The 25,544-nt window shown below is 38.9% G+C and overlaps 1 protein-coding gene across 2 annotated transcripts in view; it reads right to left on the minus strand.

Moving 5' to 3' along the window:
- The window catches only part of RFX4 (regulatory factor X4), an 88,428-nt gene that overhangs the window by 46,479 nt on the left and 16,405 nt on the right, over window positions 1–25,544 (minus strand). The window contains exons 3-5 of one of the 2 annotated variants that reach the window (XM_065741317.1): window positions 19,522–19,582; window positions 14,022–14,145; window positions 2,935–2,996 (exon numbers count right to left, since the gene is read on the minus strand). In XM_065741317.1, coding sequence (XP_065597389.1) covers window positions 2,935–2,996; window positions 14,022–14,145; window positions 19,522–19,582 — 247 coding nt within the window. Of the gene's footprint in view, window positions 1–2,934; window positions 2,997–14,021; window positions 14,175–19,521; window positions 19,583–25,544 lie in introns of those variants that run through there. The other variant, XM_065741318.1, reaches the window with a different exon arrangement.

Below are 25,544 nucleotides of genomic sequence, written 5' to 3' on the forward strand. Positions count from 1 at the left end.
GTGGAACTGTTTCTAAGCTCAGTGTGATAGAGAACAGCTGCATGCTTACAGCAATAAACCCAGCTGCAAAAGAGAAAGCCTCACAACAGATGACCAAGAGTATAGTGCCAGTGTAGCTCTGAACTTTGAAATGTTACAAGGGAGCCGTGCTATAAAAAGACTGAAGGCAGAACAGTGTGAAGCCAGATGATCTCAACCACTTCTGCCATTGAGTTTCCTTGGCAGTAGCAAGGAAACGGAATGAAAATCATACTGGCAACAATTGGTCAGCACAGTGGGTGATAAAAGGACTGAAGTGTTAATGCATACAGTAATTTATTTACATAACACAACTGAAATGCAATCAGATGTTTCTGAAAATAAAAACAGACCTCAGTTATAGCTGTACTGGGTCTAGCAAGGAGCGTATGCGCTGGTGTATTCATCGCAAAGAAGTATAGTGTGCATGTGAGATAGACAAGTGAACAGCGAGGTGAATTGAGAACTGGCTGACTGACAGAACTCAGACAGTTGTGATCAGTGGCACAGAGTCTACTTGGAGGCCTGTAACTAGTGACGTAACCCAGGGTTCAGTGCTGGGTCTGGTCTTGTTCAGCATCTTCATCAGTGACCTGGATGAAAGGATAGAAAGTGTCCATCCTCAGCAAGTTTGCTGATGATATGAAGCTGGGAGGAGTGGCTGACACACAAGCAGGCTGTGCTGCCATTCAGCAAGAGCTGGACAGAATGGAGAGTTGGGCAGAGAGGAACCCAATGAGGCTCAGCAAGAGCAAGTGCAGAGTGCTACACGTGGGGAGGAATAACTGCATACATCAGTACAGGTGAGGGGCTGACCTGCTGGAAAGGAGCTCTGCAGAGAAGGACCTGGGTGTCCTTGTGGGGAACAGGTAGGCTGTGAGCCAGCAGTGGGCCAGATGCCCAATGGTATCACCCCCTCTGCTCTGCCCTGCTGAGGCCACATCTGGAGTGCTGTGTCTGGGCACCCTAGTTCCAGAAAGTGAACTTCTAGAGAGCCCAGCAGAGGACCACCAAGAGGATAAGGGGCCTGAAGCATCTCCCTCATGAGGAGAGGCTGAGAGCCCTGGTACTATTCAGCCTGGAGAGAAGGATGAGAGGGGATCTTATCAATGTTCATAAATATCCCGTGGGGAGGAGTCAAGTGGATAGGATCAGACCCTTAGGGCCCATTGACAGAACAAGGGGCAATGAGCACACACTGGAACACGGAAAGTTCCATATAAACATGAGAAAGAACTTATTTACTTTGAGAGTGACAGAGCATGGGAACAAGCTGCCCAGAGAGGTTGTAGAGTCTTGTTTTCTGGAAATATTAGAAACCTGCCCAAACCTTTTCTTCTGGAACCTACTGCAGTGAACCAGCTTTAGCAGGGAGTTGGCCTAGGTGGTCTCCAGAATCCCATCCAACCCCTACAATTCTGCAATGTGCAGATGTGTTTATACCTCCCCTTTTTACTGGATCAAATTGCTTCTCTGTATGCTATAATCACTGGGGTGTTAACCATGGATGAAGATTCAGGCATCCTCTTTTGAACCAGAACTCCATTCTACACCTACTGAGGCTGTGAAATTTGAGTAACTATAATCTCTCTCAGAAGCGTTATCAGGGAGTACCAAGGACCTAGGACTTTGCAGAGCACTTTCAGAAATATCTTACTTGCTAGATGGGGTCAGAACTATTGCAAACACAGCTTGAAAAGAATGAGACCTAAAATCCCCTTCAGTAGTCATGCAGGCTAAGGGTGAAAATGTGCAATAACTTTTAAGTCTCACTGATCCTTAGCACCACAGAGAGCAAAGATACACTGTTTTTGCAAATGCAAGATACCTTCAGTCAGCTGACAAAAGGCATCTTGCCCCTCTGAGAGGCTCCTGAAGCTGCTAGAGGAGCTCCTGTTTGGAAATACACCAGTGCTCATTTTTTGTTTAAACAGGAAGACAAATAACAAAGTTGCAGCAAGGATCAGAATGACTTAACGGTTGACAAAGGACACTGTCACACGAGATGTTCCATTAAGCAGCCTGCACATGCTGTCTTTATGAGATTTTGTGTGAATTATCTTCAGTGCAAAATCCTGATGCTTTGAATCTTGTCCTACCAGGCTTTCCTAATAGGCTGTTGGACTAATCCAGCATTTACACTTGAGTGATTTCTGGTAGCTTTGAATGTCGTTAAAGTAGATCTGAATTTATGTTTGGGAGGAAATTTCAGATCTACAATTAGCCATTTAAAGATGGCTGCTCTAGAAAAAGACAAGCTGAGTTATAAAAGTTAGGAGAATCTCAACATGTAGGTAAAGACAACTGGAAATACTCAAATAGAAAATGAAGTGCATTCTTCTGTCTGAATTTATTTCTCATTCTGGAATGCACTGTTAGGATGACCTGTTTCTGGGAGGTACCATCTTTCGGATAAGACAATATACTAATTAATTCCCTGATCATATAAAGAGACATCAGATTTTGTTGCACGGCAAAAATGTGATCAAATCCAGGTCTGTGGGCAGTTACTGTTTAGGCCAGTATATATTTCTAGCTAAATCCCACATAGCATTCTACCACTTATCCTTCAGACTTAAACATGACATTAACAAGCTATGATTTCCCAGTCACCAGCAGTAGCTCTACTAGTGCTAAGTGTGAATGCCCTTTATATTACATAACGAGCTGAGAAGATACAAACTGTAGAAAAAAATATGAAAAGTATTGCTGATTAATTCAGTAAAAGATCTCCATTAGATTATCAGTACTGTCACTACTGAATCAATAAGATACAGTAAAAACTGCAATGGAAACTGTATCAAGATTGGGTTTTAATTCCCCAACTGGACACATCACTCCCTGATGTTATACTATCCTATTCAGTCAGGGCCAGATGGGGCCCTGTGAGATGATAATACACCATACACTGCTTACTTTGATTGGCCTCTGGTTCCAAGTCTTCTTGTTGTTAGCTGTGGAAACTGTTGCCTTATTATCTGCAAATGAATAAAACTAATATTAGAAAGAAAACATTTGCTAATAATTTATTACAGACTGTTAAGACCAATAAGCAGAAAAACTCTACTTCGGTGTTACCCAAATACACGGGTAGAAAAATCAGGAGAAAGCTTTTGATTTTTCCCATTGCTGAAAAAAGTTAAGTAGGTTTTTCAACTCAATATAAGTTTATTAACTACCATCAGTTTAGATAAAGAATTTTATGGAATTACTGCTCCTTAAAATCTCACATCATTTCTGCCTCTAAACGAATGAAGATGATTGTACTTGGAATCGACTGAGTATTTATTTAAATCTGTTTGCAGGATCAACAAACTTGTTTTTTCTGAAACTAGAAGAAACTTGCCTTTCAAGAACTTTGGAGGCAACATTTCTTTAAAGGTCTTCGCGATCCTGCCATTAAAAGCTCCCTTTTGTAAGAGAGGACTCTGTGAAAAGATACTGGTATTTGACAGGGGCACCACTTCCACCAGGGAAGATTCACTGTCACATTTTCTAAAGATAGGTCATAATCAATTTATCTGCTATGGAAGACAAGCACATCTCAGGAACAGCAGGATATTGTCAAGAATCCGGACTTCGGTCCATCAGCAGAGATTAAAAGAACACTGCTTCTGTAAAACAAAACATCTTCAGCACCAGATGCACTTAAGGAAATGAATAAATGAATGTTGTTTGTGCCTTCAGTGAGCAGATCTGCTGTCAGCCAGGCTACTTCTGATGAAAAAGCTCTGCCAGAGTTGCTGGAAAGGCAGCTCCCAGCACCTCATGGGACTGAACCCGATTCTCAGTGTTGTCTGCAGAACTCAGCTGGCAGAACAGTCATGCAAGAAATAATGCAGTAAGCCTGGAAGATTCACTTACAACAGAAATTTCTTCCTTTCTTAATTTGTAGCTTATTTTGTGCCTACATAATATAAATTGCTGTTACCTATTTTGTGGGTAGGGAGGAACAAGTAGTATTAGAGAAAAACAGGCATTCAAGATGGAATACAACTGTTCAAACAGAAGACAATGTCAAGTAAAATTGATTAAATAGTATAGATTTTTTCCCTGTAAGCCATTTTGCCACCGTGATAAATATTTAATCCTGATTGATGACTGAAAGCTCTGGAACATGTATTTGGATCAAAAGGTGCTTTATAAATAAAGATGTTACAATGTCACATATTTGACTGTTTCTTCAGTAATATACATTTTTTTAATCAAACATACAATTCCTCTTTCTTTTGCATCATGTAAAAAATTGACCTGTACTGTTTTCCAAGAGCTTTGCACAACGTGGCTCACGTCAAAAATGCAGACTCAGACTCGCTGAAGGTTGTTCAGCTTTAATTTCAGCAAACAGTAAAACACTTTTGTGGAGCTGTGAAAGTTCAGCCTAGCTGTTTGATAAATGAGCAGACAGGCAAGCAGCCCTTCTTTCTTTTTTTGTATGGATTCAATGAAGCCTGCCTAAAGAACACCACATGCTGTTCCAGCTACTGATCTAACATTCCGCAACATCTCAGCCTTCCAAATTCCCTTTAATTACACATTAATCCCACCCCTCTCTCTTTCATTTTCTGCAGACAGGGTTGGGGGCTCCACAAGGCTGTGGGAAAAAAGGCGGCGTTGAAGAACTACTTTCTGAGGATGGCTTTTTGGGTTAGGGGATTTTTTTTCTTTTTTGGTGGCAGTTGTCATTCAAAAAAAAAAATTCCATTCCTCTCCTAAAGTTGATTTTACAGCAGTAGACTCAAAAGGAAATCTAACTGTTAGATTTACTTTCACCTTAATTTTTCTTTTTTTTGGAACAATATGAACTCGTATTACTTTCAAAGTCTGCCTAGTAGTGATGAAGTGTTACAACGCACACTGTAAATGCCACTTTATGAACCATATGCCATGGGAGTTGCTGGGATTTAAATAAATCAGCCAATTTCTACATACCAGGGCAGAGGTGATCAGGAAAGGAGAATAACAGAGCAGATGATCAGATCTTTTTTTTTTCCTTTTCTTTGATTCTTTTTTTAAATTCATCATGCTTAAACAACGAGATACACCTTCTGCTACACAGCTGAAAAGTATGTGTCTCAAAATATTCTTTGCCAGTAATTAACCACAAAAATATCTAGCAAACCTCTGAAAGAAAACATCAGGATTATTTGATCTAATGCTGTATGTGTAAGACACGTGTAGCACAGCATACTCACGCTTTGGTGCTTGTACATATCAGCATCAGTGTTTGTGGTTGGAATGAAACATGTCAAGTAAGAAATGAACTAGCTGCTCATATAAATGTTTGCATTTATCTACACTGTACAAATCCCTATGCAGTGATACTGTCAAAGGCAGTGAGATTTCCCTTAAAGGGGAGATGAAGTTGGTGCAGGCAGGACAAAGTGGAGTTCACTGTGCACTGAAGTAAATAGAAAAAGCAGAAGGCCCAGAAATTTGTTTTTAAATCATGCTTTCATCCTGAAAAGTCTCCCAGTAAAACACACCATAATTGTATTTAATTTGCATTGACTTCTTAAGACCTAGAGAGAAAATGAATTAATTTTACATCTGCAGGGAGAAGGGGGAAGGGTGTTCCTAGATGTCAGACAAGAAAATTCAGGTTAGGATCTGAAAACCAACTTGGATTCTTTTCCTTTCATCACTGCAGTGAGGTTGCATAAGCAGAAATGAAGCAAGACCTGACCATGCAGTTTAAACCTCGTTCTGAATGGAGCCCAGTCCCTGTTCTCACAGTAGTGCTGGCTCCTCAACAGAAGCAGCACTAAAAAGATCTCATGGGTGGTATCCAAGGGAATTTTAGAGTGAACAGGACCTTTACGATTGTCCTTCAGTGGAACTGAAATTTCATCCAACAGTCCTCTGAATTTACCACAAATCCAGCTGCCTGTGAGATCTGCTGAATAAAGGGGTGCAGGCTTTGCATTTTCCAAATAAAACTCCATCACATTTATGTGGCATTACTTGATGCTACTTGGCTTTTTGTTTTTGAGATAGATGAGGTGCAGGATTTTCACTTGCAAATAATGCCTGTGATATCTGTCCCTCACATAATGAGCTCAGAAAGCCAATGCTCCTTTGATTTCTTTTTCATGTATTAAACTACTTCTATTCTCCCTCTTTTCCTCTCTGCCCTGCTCAAGACATGATCTTGCCTTCTTCCCGCAGAAGGTCTTGCTGTATGAGTTTTATGATTAAAAATAAAAATGTGATGAACTGCTTTATCTTTCTGCAGCTTCAGAATTTTCTTGTCAGTTGCCTATTGTGTACATAAGAGTCAGATAGAATTTGTTACATTATAAAGCAGCACATACATAGTCTACACCTTCCAGTGGACTCATATATCCAGGTCTGTATTTGGCATCAGAGAATCCTGATGAATGGTGCAGGAAGGACACATGGGAACCTTTTGCCTTTTGACAGGCAGTACCTGCTTCACTATGAATGTATTGAGCATCCAAAGTGAACGCAGCAAGGAAGGGCCTTCCCATACCTTTCTCTCACACTGAGATCACAGTGCTGATAGTAAAGCATTCAGTATACATTGCACAGAACTTGGAGCTAATATGATTTTTTATCCAGTTTTGGCTTTCAGACCTTAGTGTCTACATAAATTTGAATTAAATATCTATTTACTTCTATTTTTGCTCATTCTCCACACGGCAGAATCAAAATGAAATAAATTATTGAAGCATCCATGCAAAACAGAGAAAGATTTATGAGCAACAATTAGATAAAAGCACTTCCTCTGTAAAGGTCTGTACTATAGTCCACACAACCTATTAACCTCAGGCATGGCAAACTGCAGGAGCTGTTCTGTTACCAGCAAGTGGCTGCAAAGGTGCATTCCTTCATCCTGATGATTGCCAGCTGTAATTTCTGCCATTGCACCTATCCTCGTATTTCCACCACTGAGACTCAAACGAAAGCATAGACAGGCTCCCTTTTAAAGCAAGAAGGGTTTTGAATTGTTAATTCTGCCTTCATCCTATGACCCATTTTTCCTTATTTCATTCACTACCAAACTGAGAACTTTGTTTCCCAATTATTCCATCTAAATTATTCCATGAAGTAAGATCCTGAAACAAAACAGGAGTAGAAAACTATCCCATGCATTTGTCTGTGTGCTAACAAATAAGGATGGAAGAAACCAGAGACGTCTGGAAACATTTGACACCTTTTTTTCTCCCTCCTTGTGTCAAATTTTGCCCTGAGGGCAACAGGGAGAGGAACACTTTAAGAAGTCATCTCCCTAGAACAACTTGAGTGGATGCTTTTCAAAATGTACATTCACTTTTTTAGTCCATCTGACCTAGAACAATGTTTTTCTTTATGGCTCTTGTTCCTCTTCTATTTGAAATATTTTTAGCCATGCTTCTAGAACTTTCCAGAGTAGAGGAATAATAAAGAAATTAAGTTGCAGCCCAGCATTCAAATGCTGTCAGAATGAGGAAGTGATTCCAGAATCCTCAAGCAGTGTTATTATTAATACCTGCACTTAGAAGTACCTTTTGACTCAAAGGTGTCTTGGTGCAAGCTTGACAACATATTATCTTGAGAAAAAGATCAGAAAAGCTTTTGTCTTTCTGAAAACTCTAAAAGAGAGCGATCAGGCCATTGCAAAATATCATTCCTGTCCCCCAGCTCCATCAAGCTGTGTGAAGAAAAGAGGCATGACTGTCTATACCTCCGTCCTCACCCACTTACTTGCATAGCCCTGGAGGGAAGAGCACATTGTACAGGTGCAATATTCTTGACCCCACATCTGCAGTTTGTTCACTTTCAGTAACTTCCCATTTCTCTCCACTAGTTTGCATCACTTTATAGAATGGGTCACAGTCTAGCTATAGGATAAGATCTCTCTTCTAGCACTGATTCATCTCAACTGATATTGCAAAGCAAGTCAGACAAAGCCAGCCCATGCCCAGTTCTGCCGCCTCTGGAAAACAGACTTCATGACAAACTCCATCTTTAGTGAAACTTGTGAGACATCTCCTCAAAATCGTCTGTATACAATATTATCCTTCAGCAGTTCCCCTGGCCAGATGGAATTCAGCCTAAGGCACCATCAAATGGATTACTGCAGCCTTGCTAAGCTGCAAACACTGAATGTCCCAACTCATATGCTTTACTGAGTCACAGCCACTTTCTGTGCTGCCTTGCTGAAGCCAAGTAGACCTAAAGCCTGACACAACTCCCCCTGCTCTTTCCTGGTGCCAGCACACTTCCTGCCATCACACCCAGCGTATCTGTGGGAAAAGGCTGAGCGCCAGCATCCCTGCACTCTGGCAGACCCTGTGCTGTAAGAACAGCCTCTGGGACAAGGCATGAGGTAAAACAGCCCAGAGGCCACTCTGCTCACACTGAAGGTCTGAGTGGAAGCCAGATGCTTCAAGTGGCAAAGCCTGTAAAAATGCCTTTGCTAGAGGGCAAATATTTGGGAAAGGGAAACCCTATCCAAAGAAAATGAGGTGTCCTTGGTTTTATTTTGCTTCCCAAGCTCAAGGGAAGAGAGAAAGGATAGCAACCTGCAATAATACGAGGGATTTGTGAAGCAGAGACAGGGGAGCAATGAGCTGCCCAAGCACCCTGTATCACTACTCTTCCCACACCAGTATGATCTCTTGCTTCTGGGACTGTATGGTTTTGTGAGAGTAGCTTGACTGAGAAAACTCAGAATCAAGAAGAAATGTTGTACTGGTATTAACTGTCCTTCAGTCAGGAACCTTAGCTGTAAAAGAGATGAAAAAATAGTAGGCATTGCTCAGATAGCACTGACAGACTGATACTGTCCTTCAGTGCAATAACAAAAACCACATCCTCAGCTTTAGATTAATTTTTGCCTAGTTCTCTTAATTTTTTTTCTATATTGACTAAAAAATTGAGTATAGTAAAAAAACATCCCTTATGCAGTAATTGTCTGTAATAAAGCACTTACTAACAGAACAGAGCACTAAGAGAAAATTTGGCAATGCTGTACAGTTACCTGTGAGGCTACTTAGGAGGAAATTGGAAGGATAAGGTAAAAAATACATCTCTAGAAGTATCTCCCTATGCACAGCAGGCAGTTGCCAGATGTGTACATTTCAATACAGAAACCAAACACACTATAATGTCGTTATCAATAAGGTTTTGAAGAGGCTCGTCCATCCGTTTTAGAAGTCAAATGTATACACTATGATGGCATGAAACTGTAAATCCTCCCTATGTTATTCATGCTAGAAGGAGCAGTCCTGCTGGCAAAACTTCTGGGCATAGTGACAGCTCATAGTGATAAAAGAAAGCTCTGGCTGGTACAGCTTGTACCACCCTGGAGCTAAGCAAACTGCATTGAAACTTTTTTTTTTTTTTGCTAGGGTAACTGTGTCTCAGCCCATTATTTTTCAAAAATGTAAAAGATCTTTCCTAACCAAAGTTACAAACCTGTTGTGGACCCCCGTCCCTTCTCTATGCATTAAAATAAATTTACTGGAAACTAAGTCTCACTTAGAGCAAAGGAATTCTGAGAGCAATGAGGAGGCCCTGAGATCCAGGTAAGTGTGTGCCCATGTTGTAAAAGGGCCTAAGGCTGAGGAAGAAGCAGCCTGCAGAGTGTCAGCATCTTTCTTTCATTTTCCTTTCAAATATCAATTTACTACTGCTTGTCAAAAGACAAGGCAGAAACAAAAAGAAAAGAAAAACAAAAGAGGAAATTATTTAACCTCCAGGGGGCATATGGGAGTTATGGGAAAAACACGAGGATGCAGAGGTTGCACCATGAGAAATTAAACGTTCTTATGTGATGTGTACGAGAAATATGCAGGTCCTGGAGGTTACAGCACCATGTAGCAAATTTGAAGCAGTAAATGGAAAACTTGGAAGTTAGGGGAAACCGGTGTGAAGGGGAAGATTATGTCTTCAAGAGGTTTCTTTGGCTGAAGCAATTAAGGGTCATAGAGAGACACTAGAGAAACAAAAGAAAATCAGTGCTGACTGAGGAAACAAAAGTGGAAGAGAATCTCAAGGACTTACCACTTGGGCCTAAGCTGGCGCAGGTAGGACAGAATCAAGAAGTCTAACAGAACCAATCCATAAGCAATAGTTTCTGGGTAGTTCATAGCTCAGTATATTAATTGTCACTAATATTTTATGTAAACGTGTTGCTCAGACAAAAACATACACCTGCTCAGCCCTCCCAGCTACAGTCAGTGACAGAACTTCCAGCTGGAAAAATCTTAAACCTCTCTTCAATAATAATTGAGGTCATTGTAGCTATTAAAAAATAGGCAAATGTTACTATGGACAGAACTGGCTGTAATGTTCACACATTAGTTGGTTAAGTAAAGAACTAAAATATTTGGCTAACATATTAAAGTTACAGCTTCCTTTGCCATATGATATTATTGTATTAATGACCATTATTTTATATGTACTTTAAGTGGCTTAGGAGTACCCAGGTTACTTTTTAAAAGGTGTTTATTTACACAATTCTGTATTTTTTCCCTAAGTACTTTTCATGCTATTAGCTGAGTTTCCTAAGGAAATGGTCAATGAGATATTACTGTCTCTTCATAAATCTCTCCTCCTCACTGCTTCTCAGAGCGAGTTTTGTGCCACTAATCCAGTATTACTAAATGCCTATGGTGTGGTCCATGTCCCAGACACGCAATAAGAAACTGGCTGGATAATGGGGAGAGCAAATTGACATTAAGGCTGAAGACAATGGGTTGACAGTTGGACTGGAGGATCTCAGTGTGTTGGTTTTTTTACTGACCTTAATGATTCTGTGGTTCGAAGACAATACAAAGGAGAAAAATGACCCCTCAGATGAACCATTTGACGCTTTACTGGAGAACTATGAGTATTAGGCAGTGAGTCAACCCTTCCACTGCTCTCATCCAGACAACTCATGTGCTGCATCTTGCCCAGTTGTCTGGGCAGAAGGAGGCAAAAGAGATACAGGCAGACAGATATAATGGAATCTAAAAATAATGGAGGAAGAAGGTGCAGCAAATGTGTAAGAAAACTGGAAAAAACAAGACTTTCACACAGTGACTGGGACCTGCAAATAATTGGAAGTGCTGCAGGGAGATACAGAAGATTTAAGTAGAGCTCTGGATTTTGTGAGTTTATGAGATGGCAAGAAACAAGGATCGGCTGTTCATTAACAGTCTATCTGTCTGTGTTCCTTCCTATACTTTGTTGTGGAACATTTCACTTGCATTAAGGTTAAGCAGTAAACAGGCTGAAACACTGCCCACAAAACCTTAATCTGGAAAAACCATTTGCAGGAAAATTTCTTGTCTCAAGCAGTGTCTTTAAAAGTGAAATTAACTCTGCTGGGTTAATTCAGATGTAACTGAATAACAATGCATTAGGATGTCCCTTCTTACAGATTGTTTTCACATGCTGAACTCCATGTCTCTTTCTGAATATGACCAGTCCATTGAAAGCCTAAATGTTTAACATTGCCTACAGAGCTAAAGTTCAAGGATGAATCATAAATTTAATGTAGTCTCTTGAAAGGAGAACTGTCTACAATTTCACAGAACAACTAACCCCTTTCTCTGCAGAAGATGACAGCTGCAGGGCTCTTGATGGTTCCCAATGAGGATGAACATGTCTGGGGTCTCTGTTTCACCAGCTAAGTACAGAAGTCCTCAGATAGCACCTATTTCCCAGCTCTGTCTCCAAGCTATTTATGCAGCACCCACTGCCAATATGGTATTTAAGTCACATGATAACAATTTGTCATAGTTTCAGCTGGGATGGAATTGATTGATTCAGAGTGTCAGGTATTATGCTATGTTTTGGTTCTGCAAGAAAAACAATGTTGATACACACTGATGTTTATAGCTGCTGCTAAGCAGTGCTCTACAGAGCCAAGGCCATTCACAGCAAAGGATCCAAGGAGCTGGGAGGGAAAATAATTAGGACAGTTGACTGAAACTGGCCAAAGGGATGTTCTATGCCATATAACATCATGTGGAAGGAGTTTTGAAGGGAAGGGCCGGGGGAGGTGTTCATCTCTCTCTCTTCTGCTGGTCAGGGGTCTAGCTGGACATCAGTTGAAGAGTGGTGAGCAATTGCTTGGACATCACTTGCTATATACAATTATATCTATGTATATATTTCATAATTATTCTTCTTTTCCTTTTCTCTTAGTAAATAGTATCATTTTAACCCAGGAATTCTACACCTTAGCAGTTATTTTGGCTCTCTCCACCATCCCACTGTGAAAGGGAGGAGTGAATGACTGTGTGGTGCTGAGTCACCTGCCAGGTTAAGCTACAACACAACTCTGTTGGCTAAAACTTCATTTTTGTACCTACTTCTAAGGAGAATCAGACTGCAAGTTACTGACTACGTGACATGTGTGCCTTGCAGATCTACAGCTAAGTGGAAAACAGCAAATGGGAAAAAAAAAACCAACAACAAAAAAGAATACCTTGATTTTTGGATGGAATATACTGTACCTGACCTGCTAGGCCAAGATAATCCTACTGACAAAGTACATACGTATGAAGGCAGGGAAAGAAGGATGGAGTAGTATTAATATACAGAATAACTGGACTGCATGTTGAAAGTAGATGAAGTCCTTGGTGAAATTATGTTGTTATGAAATAATCACAGATGATGCACTCCTTTCAGTAGCAGCAAAATAGCATCATGTAAATTCTACCTACATCCCAAATGTGTTATTCTGCATGAAATCTGTTTCTTGTTCTCACTATTCAAAAATTACACACTGTGAGTTCACTTAACTGCTAGGCAGTAATAATACATAAAATGAATAATTTCATTCACAATATGCAGTGTATTTAAAAAGAAATCTAAAAATCAACAGAACTATGTAGGTCTTTAGGATGTGAAAACGTAACATTCAAATACGGTACATTTTACTTGCCTTGCTACACTGCCAACATAAAGATGCACTAGAGAAAATGACACCTCATTAAATACATTCTTCTCCTTTGCCTACTCTTTTCACAGGCATTTACCCTAGGAACGTATTCCCCTCTTTGAATACCCAGCATTGTTATGGAATAAATGTTGTGAACACTAGAAGGCCTCAGGTTCATGCATGCAATCATTTCAAAAACAGTAGCAAACTCTGCATTTTGTCTAGAGACAAGTTTTAAAGACCTGTGACACATTGGAGAATAAAAATATGGCCTTAGATACAAAAAAAATAAAAATATAAGATATCATCATATTTTTCACTGAGAAAACATCATCTTATCAGAAATTCCAAAATAAGAACTTTGTGCAACATATTAGCCACTCATTAATGTCTGGTAGTGAGGTGTAGCGTAACCCTTTACTGCTCACACCTGTGCAGTGCACAGCAGCATCTGTGCAGAGTGTGTCTCCACTTCAATCTGGAAATAACCACAGTGGCTCTTACAAAAGCTGGCCTGGAAAGCAGAAGGTAAGGAATAGCAGTGCAAAGATATGTGGCAGCCTGCGTGTGCAGAGCCTCACAAATGCTTTGGATGCTTTTAGAATTTGCACATCCAGAGGCACTGTACTTACTCCATCGTGGATTTGCTAGTGTGTTCTGATATTCTTAATTCATGGATCCCCTCACTATGCTTACAAGAATGGCAAAGATAGACTCAGGATTAAATTATTGTTATTTGACCCTCTGGGTTTTTGTTTGTTTGTTTGTTGTTTTAAATATACATTTGTTAAAACACTACAGGTCACAATGCTTAGACTGGGTTGTAGTTGACTTCCAAGCTGCCAATACTTTACAACATAATTGTCAGATAGACTGGCAAGACCAATGCTGAAGTAATAATAAAAAAAAGTAGTATACTCAGCAGCTTAGTCATGATGAGAAGTGATCCCAACCTTCCAAATGCTTAAAATCTTAGCCTTTGCCTTGTAATCTGAACCCTAGGGTGTTTTATTAATATATCAGCATCTCTAGCAGTAAATCATAATTCTACTTCTTCAGTAATTCAAACTCACCTGAACCAGATGAGAGCTCAAGGTATCATACTGCTCTTTAGACTCACCTTCCCAAAGCTGGCAGCATTAACAGGTTGCGTGTCATTTTTCTCACAGAAGTCCAAATAATGCATGTAGAGAGCACTTCGAGGGATGCAAACACCTTCCGCAATCTCGTAGTTCTCCTCCAGCCTTAAAAAGCAAATATCAAACAGAGAGAACTGCAAGTATGTTGGATGTCCTGTATGGTGAGCTGTGTGCAGAACTGCATCTCTAAGACCTAACACTATATAGTTCCTGCTTTTCTACTCAATTTTCTCTGTTTCGTTCTTCAGTACTCCTTCCAACTAACGTTGATAACGCCTGCTTACATGATTTGCTTTCTGTTTTCTATCAGATATGTAGATTGTGAGTTCTTAGAGGCAACAGGAGATAAGTACAAAGGAATATTATTTTGTGGTCATGCTCCAAAGTATTATTCCTTCTGAAAAGCATACTATCACATAATACCTTTTGAACAAACACAAACATTTGGTGAGGGGCAGCATTCCCTCATTTTTACATGACAGGTCACCATTGGTTTGTGAGATCTTTTCACTCCTGTCCAACTGCAAAATTCCTTACCTGGAGGAAACAAGCGTGGCTGAAACAAGTTACTTGTAAACACCGAAGAATGTGCACAAAATTATATCTGTAGAATAATTTCTCGCTATTGTTGATCAATTAAGTGAAAAAAAAACAAAGCAAAACAAAAAAACCAAGAGTCCATGATCTGCTGAATGCAGTAGCGAAACACCACCCTCCTCTGCACTGTAGAAACTATCATAACTCACTTACAAATACAAACACAGCCATGAAATTTTAAATTATGCATCATATACATGAATAAGTGTCTACTTAATTCCTAAAACATGGAATTGCAGTAACTGTAAATCTATAGATCAGAAAAATATTTACCTTGAAATTATATTATTATGATTGCTGACTCAAAGAATTTGAAGAGCTCTTTCTGTACGTACAACTTTAAAACCATAACCTTGTCACCCATGGTAGCACTTGCACTTCTAAGTTGCAAATGTGCTCACCTGCCTTGCTGGCTGCAAGAAGAAAGTGGGTGCAACTTTGTCTTAAAGTAGAAAATAAATATATTCTTAGAAATCTTCAGTTTTACAGTAAATAGACTCCTGACATTTGATAACAGTACAATACCTTTTCAAATATCAAGTTTCACTCTTTCATTGCCTCTTCCAGGTCCTATCCTCCTTCCATTTCAGTTATCATGATCATTTGTGAGTGCAAACTATTTTAATAAGATATCCGGCCAGATGAATGGAATCAGTTTGTATGGGTAACATCTATTCTTCCTTGGTTTCTACAGGAATATCATCACAACATCTTTCCTCAAATTCATAGTGCTTCAACAAAACCTTCTTTCAAAACCTGGAGGGTTCGTTTGTATACTATAGCTGCTAATTGGAATGTCAGCTTCCGTGACCAAGACAGGACAGAAAGAAAAGCAGTTAATTATTTCTGCTCATATCTGATGAATTTTTCTCTTTTTCTTCTCTCTTTCACAGGGAGTCATTAGTCTGACACTGAACAATGCTCCATTATACCTGAACTTTTTTTTTAATGATCAAAACCCCATCTTGCGCCACTTCTTTTATTTTCCTGTCTTTTATTTAACAACTTTATCATGTTTTGAATTCAGCCTCATTCTACAGTGTTGTAGAAAGATAATGAACTCAACCTGCTACCTAACAAATTGCTATCAGAAATAACGTATATATATAACAATTTAAGTGTCCTAATAAAGCCATGTGAAATCCAGTAGTTCACAATAAGATCTTTTGTACCACTACAGTATAGCAATAAAACCCCTAAATCCTCCTACAATAGTGACAATTTTATTTGTCTCCACTAGCATTCCCCCCTCTATATTTACATGATTCTAGAAAAGAAATTACATTTTTTTAATATCAGAGTCGTGTCCATAGTGTAGACTTATTTCTAGGTAGGATGGCAACAGAACAGCTGTGATGTTATCATTACTAATTACATAAAGGAATCTAGAACAGATTAATTTTGACGCATTATAACTGTTTCTGTGAGACTGCTAACCTTGGGACAATCCACTAAGTAGCAGTGCTTTACTTTCTTCTTTTTCTGTTCTTTTTAGGTATGTTGTAGAAAGTACGATTGTTTTTTGTTTGTTTCTCCTTCACACTGTTATTATTCACTGCACCTCTGCTCTAAGCCACCAAACCGATTAGACTTGTGTTGTCTTTGCTTTTGATAATTCAGTTTTGAGAGAATTAGACATGTACACAACCCAAACTGAAGTAAAATTACACTACAGTTTGGTCAACCAGCTCACCAGGGGAACAATCATTTTTGTTTTAGAGATAACTGCTTAGCAAGCTGTAGCTTTGCAGATAATAACACAGGAAAAAGAGAGAAGCACAGGATACAAGGTATTGGAGCATTCATGCCTTTACATTCAGGTTGATGTATGTTCCCAGATAATAATTTGGCTGTATTACTACATTTACTTGGCCTTTCACTTTATTTTGTGTCATCAACCAAACTAAACAGAACAAAAACCGTAATTCTTTTAGCCAGGAAAGATATCTATCCAGTCTGACAGTCATCCAGACAAACTTCTAAATCCTCAGCTAGTTCTTCCTCCTCTTTTATAGTGTTCAATGTACTTCTCCAATGGAGAGACATAAGCATTAAGGATAGATCCCCATGGGATTGTGGTTATCTCTTTTCACTAAGATGTCAGACAAGAAATAAATAATAAAAGCAAAGGTGATATGAATGATATGATAAAGATTATGTATTTCCCTTATGTCTTGCTTCACTTTCCCTCCCAGTTTCCTCCTTCTTCCTTGCTACAAACATTTCCTCTGCTTCTTTTCTCCACCGCTCCCATGAATTCATCATCTATTAACGATAGAAGCACCTTACAGTAAAAAACAGAGACAGGAGACAAAGGTGATGCTTCCGTTTGCCAGAACAAGGCAAATTCAGTACCTTACCCTTGGAATCTGGGCAATAATTTACCCCAGAAATTCTGTCACTTGAATCTTGCTTAGAGATTCCTGTGAGAAGGTAGGACGTATGCTTACCCAAGGCATAGCAAGGTAAATTTCATCTTTTGTCCTTCCTGACTGTGCAAAACCTTGAGCTGAGTCTTAAGCAGGCAAAGCCATCAAACAAGTAAGGCTAAATCCATGGGAAACACTCGGTGCAGCTTTTGTACAGTGCTGATCACAATCATTTACCAACCCATGAGTTGCTATGTGCTACCACAGTACAAATAACCTGATGGTAATGTGTTTGGCTTTCCAGAACAGTAGAAACTTGACATCTTCACTCAAAGCAAGCTTTCTACCTTATAAGCATTTTGATCACAATGTTTGAGCTTCTGATTTTATTTGACATATAAAATGCAGAAGTACGGTTTCTCCAGGCAACACCAATTCAAAGCTGCAGTACAGAGGCAGAAAAGCATAATGAAACCAAGAGAAACCTTTCACATGATACAAGCTACTAAGCTGGAAAGCTATTACCTGTAGGTCTAAACTTGAAAATGTCAGTGCTTTCTGTTTCCCCATATGTTTTGAATGGAAAATTCAATGAAGGAAATTGCAGATGTTCCAAAAGTCTCAAAAGGGTCAATATCTAACCTACCTAAATATGTAGGAAGCATAACACAATGGACATGTAGTAAACCAATCCACTAGCAAAGGGGAAGGGAAGATGATGTAAGCAGATTTTTTTTTTGTCCAAAATTCCGGGATTCTATTGCAAATGCTGCTGAATGAGTATTAGAGTTTGCACTACATTCCAGCAGGGCTCAATATCCAGGGAGTTTAGGGATTTACTAATCTCTATGACTGAGGAAGCTTGAAAGTATCTGGCAAAAAACTGCTAACAGTGTTTGCATGTTTTCTGTCGGGAACAGTATCATTGGCATGTTCTAATTAACTCTGACTTGTTGGCCACTATGCTATTTGCTCCTGTGGAAAAGATTCTTAATTGACTCTACTACAAAATAAACTCTGTTCAGAATTTGGACTAGTAAGCATGGTTACTATTTCATTTTGTCTAGATTGTTCTTTGTTACCTTGTTTGAACTGTGTTGAAGTGGTTTGAGTGAATAACAGAAAATTAGAAAACATATCTACATCATTTCACTATTATCTTAATACTTTTTCTCTGTAGTCACTCCCCTTCTTTATTCACAATTCCTAAACTTCTGAAAGCATCTTGGTTGTACGAATATGTAACAAGAAGCAATCATTCAAAACTAAGTGCCTTTATTTGTATTTACATATCTCACTATTTGCACCAGAAGAGTCTGCAAACTCAGCAAGGTGGAACATTGAATAGTTGCAGCAACTTATTCTGAATCCTCCTACCAATTTTATTTTTTTGAAATCTATAATTTAACTGATCAAATTCAAAGAGAAGATAAATGCAGTTGTCAGAATCCCTTGAACCAACTGGATTATTCTTTACTATCTATTCTGTTAGGTTTACCAAGAGGCTGATAGAAGAAAAAAACATTTTTCTAGTGTTATCTTAAAATAAAAAATCTTCTTTTTTTGCCAAAAAAATGTTTTTGTTTTTTTTCTCACAAAAAAATCCACCACAAAGTCCTAAAAGAACTACTTACAGGTGAAGCAAAGGCCTATCTTTAAACGACTTAGAGCAATCTAAGGAGCATGATGTTTCAAACAGCACACAGAGAGGCTTGGCAGACTCCTCTGTAACAGACCTCTGTTACGCCAGATACAAGAGCCTCCTGGAAGATGTTTGATCACTCACTATATGAAGAAAGGTAAGTCAGAATTAAAAACCTAAGCTAAGTGAAAAGACAACAGAAGTTTCAGAGATGGTCAATGGGAAAAGAAATCAGAAGCATATGCAATGTAACAGATTGTCCAATTAAAAACACTTCCACAAATTACAGCAAATAACACTTGTTCATATTCCATAGCACAGTAGACTGACACCCAAAACTTTCCTTCTCCCACCCCTCCCTTTCGCTCTTTCTAATTACCCATCTTTTTTAATCCTCACTAGATTTCTAAGGGGATTTTGAAAAATGAATCACATCTCAAAGTCTCTTCTGTCATCTTCTATGTTAAATGTCAAAGATTTCATTTGCTATCAGAATAATGCCTGTAAAACAGTCTGAAAAGGAAGACTTCACCATAGAGTGAAGCAATTGTGAGTCTTGTACAAAATTCTCTGTTAGTTCCTGTTTTGCATTAAGTACAACAACAACAAAAAAAAAAGACATTACCAACTGGCAAATGCCAGCTAGGTTTTCTAAACAGTATCAGAGCTCTCTTATGTTCAAATAATTCTCACCAGAGTAAGATATTTGTTGAGAAATATTACATAGGATGCTAATGAGCAAATTAAATACATACAGTAAAAGTATCTTTAAAATTCTATAAGATATCCAAGATCTCTATTCATTTTGGTTTGAAAAAGGATAAGGAAAGATGCTAACAGGTCACCTTGTTTTTTTTTTCAAAGGCATCTTACCATTGCAGAGTAGCTGGAGTTGAGTGTGGTTTCGATGCTCTATTGTTTTCTTTTTCCTCGTCTGTTAAGAAATAAAAGAATACTATTTAATTTCAGTGAGAACTGACAGTGTTAAGTGCTAAGGGATTATCTGATCACAAATATTCTTAAGTGTGAAAGCTTTCCCAAATTCTGGCTGAAGATCTGAAATTTAAATATTGATGCTCCCTAAGTTATTATCTATAGGTACTGCTTAAGACAACCAAGCTTGCAAACTTCTCTGATGGCAGAAGTGGGGTCTTGTGTAGAAATGATGACACTGGAAAGCATAAATTTATACAAAAAAGAGAGAATCTTGAATCTCTAGCAATGTGTCAGAATAAAAAAAAACAAAAAACTTTCACAAGCTTTAAGAGAACAGATGCCTCTCCAAATCTGCCTTTTCTTTACCCTTTGATCAGATGAGGCATTTAACCTTATGGCATTCCTCCACCACTGTGATCCTGATGTATGACAAACACTAAGTGTTTGTAAATTTATAAAGCTTAATAAACACTGAAGTTAAAAACATTTTGTAATACAGTTAATTTACTGTCAGTTATTTTTTTCCGATAGTATTCTCCATTTACTGTTTTTAAGTCTTCAATTTGCTGGCTTTCCAAAAAGCTTAATAAAAGATGAGTAAAGACAGTGAAAACAAAACTGTTTTAAAAGACTGGATTTTTGCCACTACACATCAGTTCTTTCGAGAAAAAAAAAAAAAGTATCTACAGAATAATTCCTATTAAACCATGATTTACAAAGTATATAAAACATTCCTAAATGAAAACTGAGAGTCTGAAGCACAAGCAGCTTCTCCAGAAGGCTGTTCCATGGAAAGCACAGCTGCTTCAGACCCAGTTGGCTATTTTTACAACTTTGTGCCTGACGAATGCACTAAAAGCAGAAGGCTTTGATGCCTAAATGAAGTAAACCTCTGCGTCATTACACCACGCTGCAAGTTTCATTTCTTCGTGCGATTAACTTTTAGAAATGATTTAAGCCAGCTTTTAGGATGTTGAACTTTGAGGCAGGCAGAATATCTCCTCGGAGTACCAGTCCCCTTTTCGTGAGGTCTTTTGTGCAATGCCAAGAACTGGCACGCAGAAATAAAACCCTGTTTCAGAGGACGCTACCTTCAGACCCCACATCACACTGCTTCTTCCAATGCGTTCAGGGCAACTTGTGTCAACTGAACGTCCTTTAGCAGGGGAGGCCGGGCCCTGAATGTCAAGAAAATCCAGATTTACAGTTATCCACAGACACTGGGGCAGCCCCTCTTCTGCATCTGCATGACAATGGGCCTCTAATTATTGGACCGCACACTCCTTCCCTGCCTTTCAGGGGCCCGCTTTTATTCAGCCCAAAGGACCAACATACACATTTCAAATCACTTTTAAATTGTGTTTTTCATTTGTTTTTCCTAAACAAACGGTCGGCGTGCAACAAACCTTGAGCACACAGGGCTGAATGCCGAGCGATCACCGCAGGCTGCACGAACACAGCCCGGGCCTCGGGAAACAGAGCTGTGCAGCACAGACTTAAACCACTGGTGGATAAAATAGTCAGGGCTGTACCCGTGGTTTGTCTCGGCAATGTGTTGTGGGCTGTAAAGTGCTAGTGGGATGGGGGAGTTCCCCCTGCTTTTGTGAAGAAAATAAGGCTGGCAGCCGTGGGAGTGAGCAAGCCTGGCAAATAGGGAAGGAGGTGGATCTGTGAGCATGGGAGGTCACCAGTTTGCCACCAGTCCCCATTCGAGCAGCACCACAGCATCTTCCCATTGACTGTAGAGTGTTCTGTCCTTTGACAATGCACAAGAGATATCAGAGTGAGATATAACTGAATCTGCTGCCTCTATGCATTTGCAGTGTCTGGGAGCCCTGTCTCATCCTTAGCCCCACCATCTTCTTGTTCAGAATAAGGTCAGTGCTTCCCAGTTGAAAGTCATCCATTTTCTTAATCACCTTTTTCTGTGTCAGTCCTTATACACTGCTGTAAGTTCACTCTACTGTGGCTAGAATTTCACTGGAAATTGCTAGAGAGGTGCAAACTGAAAAAGCTGGGTGCCACTGATCTCAATAACTACTGATGTAACTAAGGTGCAGCAATCCTAAACTGCCTCTATCTGTGAAACCAACAGCTGTTACAGTCTCCCAAACCAACCCTTTCCTCACCCAGAATAAAACTTTTTATTATATTTCCTTTTTTAAGGGGGTTAGTGTGCGAAGATCCATCAGCTACACCAACTAATCTTCCCCTGCATATGTGGCAGTCTATCAGACATCAAACCAATATCCAGATTACACGATTAGTCTCTACTTCTCTTCAACTTATCCTTTGGCTGTTTTACAATCACATTAAGACCCATGAGCAGGTGTTTTACCTAACCCGCGCTCAGACACACTCCAAGCTATCTATAGTCAGTCAGTTCCTCCCATATAAGGATGTGTTTTAATCACAAAAGCTAATAGTAAGATCATAAACTACAATTAAAACCCTTTTCCCAGCTATGTATGTTTCCTGGAGATTCTTCTTCAAGATGCTTCAGCACCTTCCACTAATTGTCCTACAATAACAAGGAGAATGATGTACTTTGAACTTATTTGCAGAAGTTTTTTGAGAATTGTTTTCCATCAAAATATTTAGCCCATGAACAACTGGATTTTCAGCGTTGTTAAAATATTAATGGTGCACACCTTCCCCAGAATAAAGCCTCTGAAAAATAGTATAGAACTTCTATTCATTTTCTGCCTATGGGCCAGATATCAGCTAAAATATTTCTCATTTTGCTAAAATATTTATATTTATTAAACAGATGGACAGAATTTTACATCATGTAAGAATGGTCAAGACCTAGCAATACAAGCTTTCAGTATTAAATATAAGAGCATTATAAAGACAGGGGTCTCCTCAGAAGGGTCCAGTGGAGGGCTCCAAAGATGATAAAGGGCATGTAACAGCTCTCTTATGAGGAAAGGCTGAGAGACCTGGGTCTGTTCAGCCTTGAAAAAAGAAGACTCAGAGGGGATCTGATACACATCTACAAATATCTGAAGTGCAGGAGGCAAAGGGACGAGGCTGGACCCTTTTCAGCGGTGCATGGTGATAGGACGAGGGGAAACGGCCACAAACTGAGGCATAGGAAGTTCTGCACGAATGTGCATGGGAACTTCTTCACAGTGCAGTGACGGAGCAGTGGCACAGCTGCACAGAGAGGTGGTGGAGTCTCCTTCTCTTGGAAGACATCCAAGACCTGCCTGGATGCCTACCTGTGCAACCTGGGCTAGGGAGCTGCTTTGGCAGAGGGGTTGGACTCGATGATCTCTAGAGGTCCCTTCCAACCCCTACAATTCTGTGATTCTGTATAGTTTAATCATATAATCTTATCAGATAATTTGCTAGCATAATAATAGATATCCCTATTCCTTATACTTTATTTGGTAGCAGGGCACCTAATGGATTCCCTATTGAGCAGGGAACGTGAACTCTTGACTCAGGTCTGATCCCAGATTTGTCTGTACTGCACTAAAGATATAAAGAATGCTGTTATCCCTTTCTTTTTCTCTGTCATTTTATCAGAATCCTTCACAACTCTACTGTATATTAAAATGAACCTTTAAAATTCAATACTCTTAAAATCTGATCTATTTTGTAAAGAAGTGAATAAATGACACTGTAAAAAACTCTTGCTTCAAGGCACTGTCAAAAGAATGGACTTCACAATTGTTCTCTGACAAATGCTAAAGGACCTGAAGTCATCAGCAAACTGCTGCTGATGTTCATCTCTGTCATAACTGAAGTGGAATTAAAGACCTTCTTTCCAGTGCCGAGGTAACACAAGAGTCTTGTCCTTTCCAGGTCTGATTGTACATGTCTCAAAGAACCTCTGAGGACCTAAGATGATATTAGTAGCTTTATCTGAATAAAATCCTTCACGTAGTTCAGGCAACTCCACATTTTTTCAGATGAATAGCCCTTTCCCGGTAGCTTCAGCAGCCCCAGTGCTAACTATTCTCAAAAGTGATTTGTCCTTTGCCAAAATGAATTAAGGGATAGTACTCCAATGGTAGAAAAGGAAACAGTGAAACTATCATTTGTCCTAAAACCCTATGAACTATAAGAAAATGCAAGAAAAAATAAGTCATAAAAGCAGGCTCATACTGAGTAAGAAATCAGTGGAAATCTTCACAGTCTTCCTTAATGGATGCACATAACCACCCATCCAAATAACACCAAAAGAAAAACAAGGCCACATTTGCTCTGATAGTGTCCAGCCAAAAACTACGTGATGTAATTAGGAAAACAAACAGACTAGGAAGGACCACATATGATGCTTCCTAAAGGAAACATCTACTTTTTCTAGATTTCACAGAGTATTGGTCATCTTGCTGCTAGGCAAATTGCTTATTTTTCTTTCCTCCTCTTCCCCTTCTCCTCTCTTCCTTGCCCACAAAAGCAAGGATGGCTTTTCAGGTGGATTAATTCTCTGATCTACACCGCAAAAATGCCAACATTAGTGCAATGGAAACAGTTGAATGCACTGGCTATAAAAAGGAAGTTAGATTAAATCAACACTTTCTTTCTCATTTGAGTTTCCATTATATATAGTGACAAAGCATTCTGCACACTAATTGTGGGATAAAATCAGTTATGTATTTACCAGTTCTACATTTTCTGCCTACTGTTATCATTACTTTCCCCTTAATCCCAGCACCAGGAGGCAGAACAAACAGCCATCGTGTCTCCTCAGTGCTATTCTCTGAATTAGCTGCTCTTAATCATGCCTTCTAAGCCACACAGGTCCACTTACTGATTCTGGGGATGTGAAAGCTTTCCCGTCCATGCATTCAAACTATAAGCACATATAACAAACTTGTGCTAGTTTTGCTACAACCGATATGGCATAACTACTCTGATACTGAGAGTCTAAGGAAAAGCCCACTAAAGTCAATAAAATCAAATCCTGAGTTCAGACTCATTGAACTGAACTCAGGAATCAGATGTCACATCTCATTCAATACCGATTATTTCTGTCACGTTCTTAGCAGCATCAGATAGGGCAAAATTATTTTAATAAGTCTCACAAAGGTTCTCATAAAATGCAAATTAACAAGCATACGCTTTTTTTTTTTTCCAGTACGATTCACTTATTTCTTACTTTTTCAAATAAAAACAGAACACCTCCAAAACCCAAACCTGTCGAATGTTACTGTCTTTGAGGAGTCTTTTTTGTTGTTCTTAGTATGGGAATCATGCTTCTAACACCTTCTTTCTTCCTCAGAAGAGATACCTCTTCAAAAGAGACTCCTGGACAAATAAATGTGAGACCCCAACATAGAAAATTCTGTGATCAGCTGAAGCTTTGTGCTGTGAGGCATTTTATTCTACAGCGACATCAAAAAGGAGTAGTTCTTTTAAAATAAAAATAAAAAATGCAAAGAAGGGACAATCAGCATTTAGGATGTGATTAAAAATATAGTTTCCAAACTTATGTCTGTATATCATACAAAATTGTGTCTTTCAGAATGGAAGAATTCGTTTTGCATTCATACTTCGTAGCTAAGTATGCTAGAAGTAAAGAAATGAAAACTGACCCTAAGAGGATTTTCCCTTAGTCAAATTTAGTACAATAGAAATTGAACAAAAAGAAAAACCAAATGGTAAACTAAAAATTGAATTAAAACTTTAAATAGAAAAAAATAGTTTATTTGGAGGTATTTGTAATTACTTGCTCCTATTTAAAAATATAAAAATAAAAAATCAAGAGTTATAAATACTGCAAGTAGAAGAAATGAGAAAAAAAAAAAAAACAACTATTTTGAAATTATCTAGATTTTATAATTGTTTCCTCTCAGTGACTAAAGGGAAGCAATGTCAGGATTCAATATATGATTTTTTTTATCTGACAATTTTTTAATTCTTAAATTAAAGAATTTTATTTGTGTGACTCAGTACTGAACAATAGAAATCTTATTCCTGTATTTCAGCCACCGGATGTTCACCAG

The sequence above is a fragment of the Cyrtonyx montezumae genome, unplaced genomic scaffold (genome assembly GCF_038088225.1).
Source record: "Cyrtonyx montezumae isolate F1298 unplaced genomic scaffold, pur_monq_1.0 scaffold_3, whole genome shotgun sequence".
NCBI lineage: Eukaryota > Metazoa > Chordata > Aves > Galliformes > Odontophoridae > Cyrtonyx > Cyrtonyx montezumae.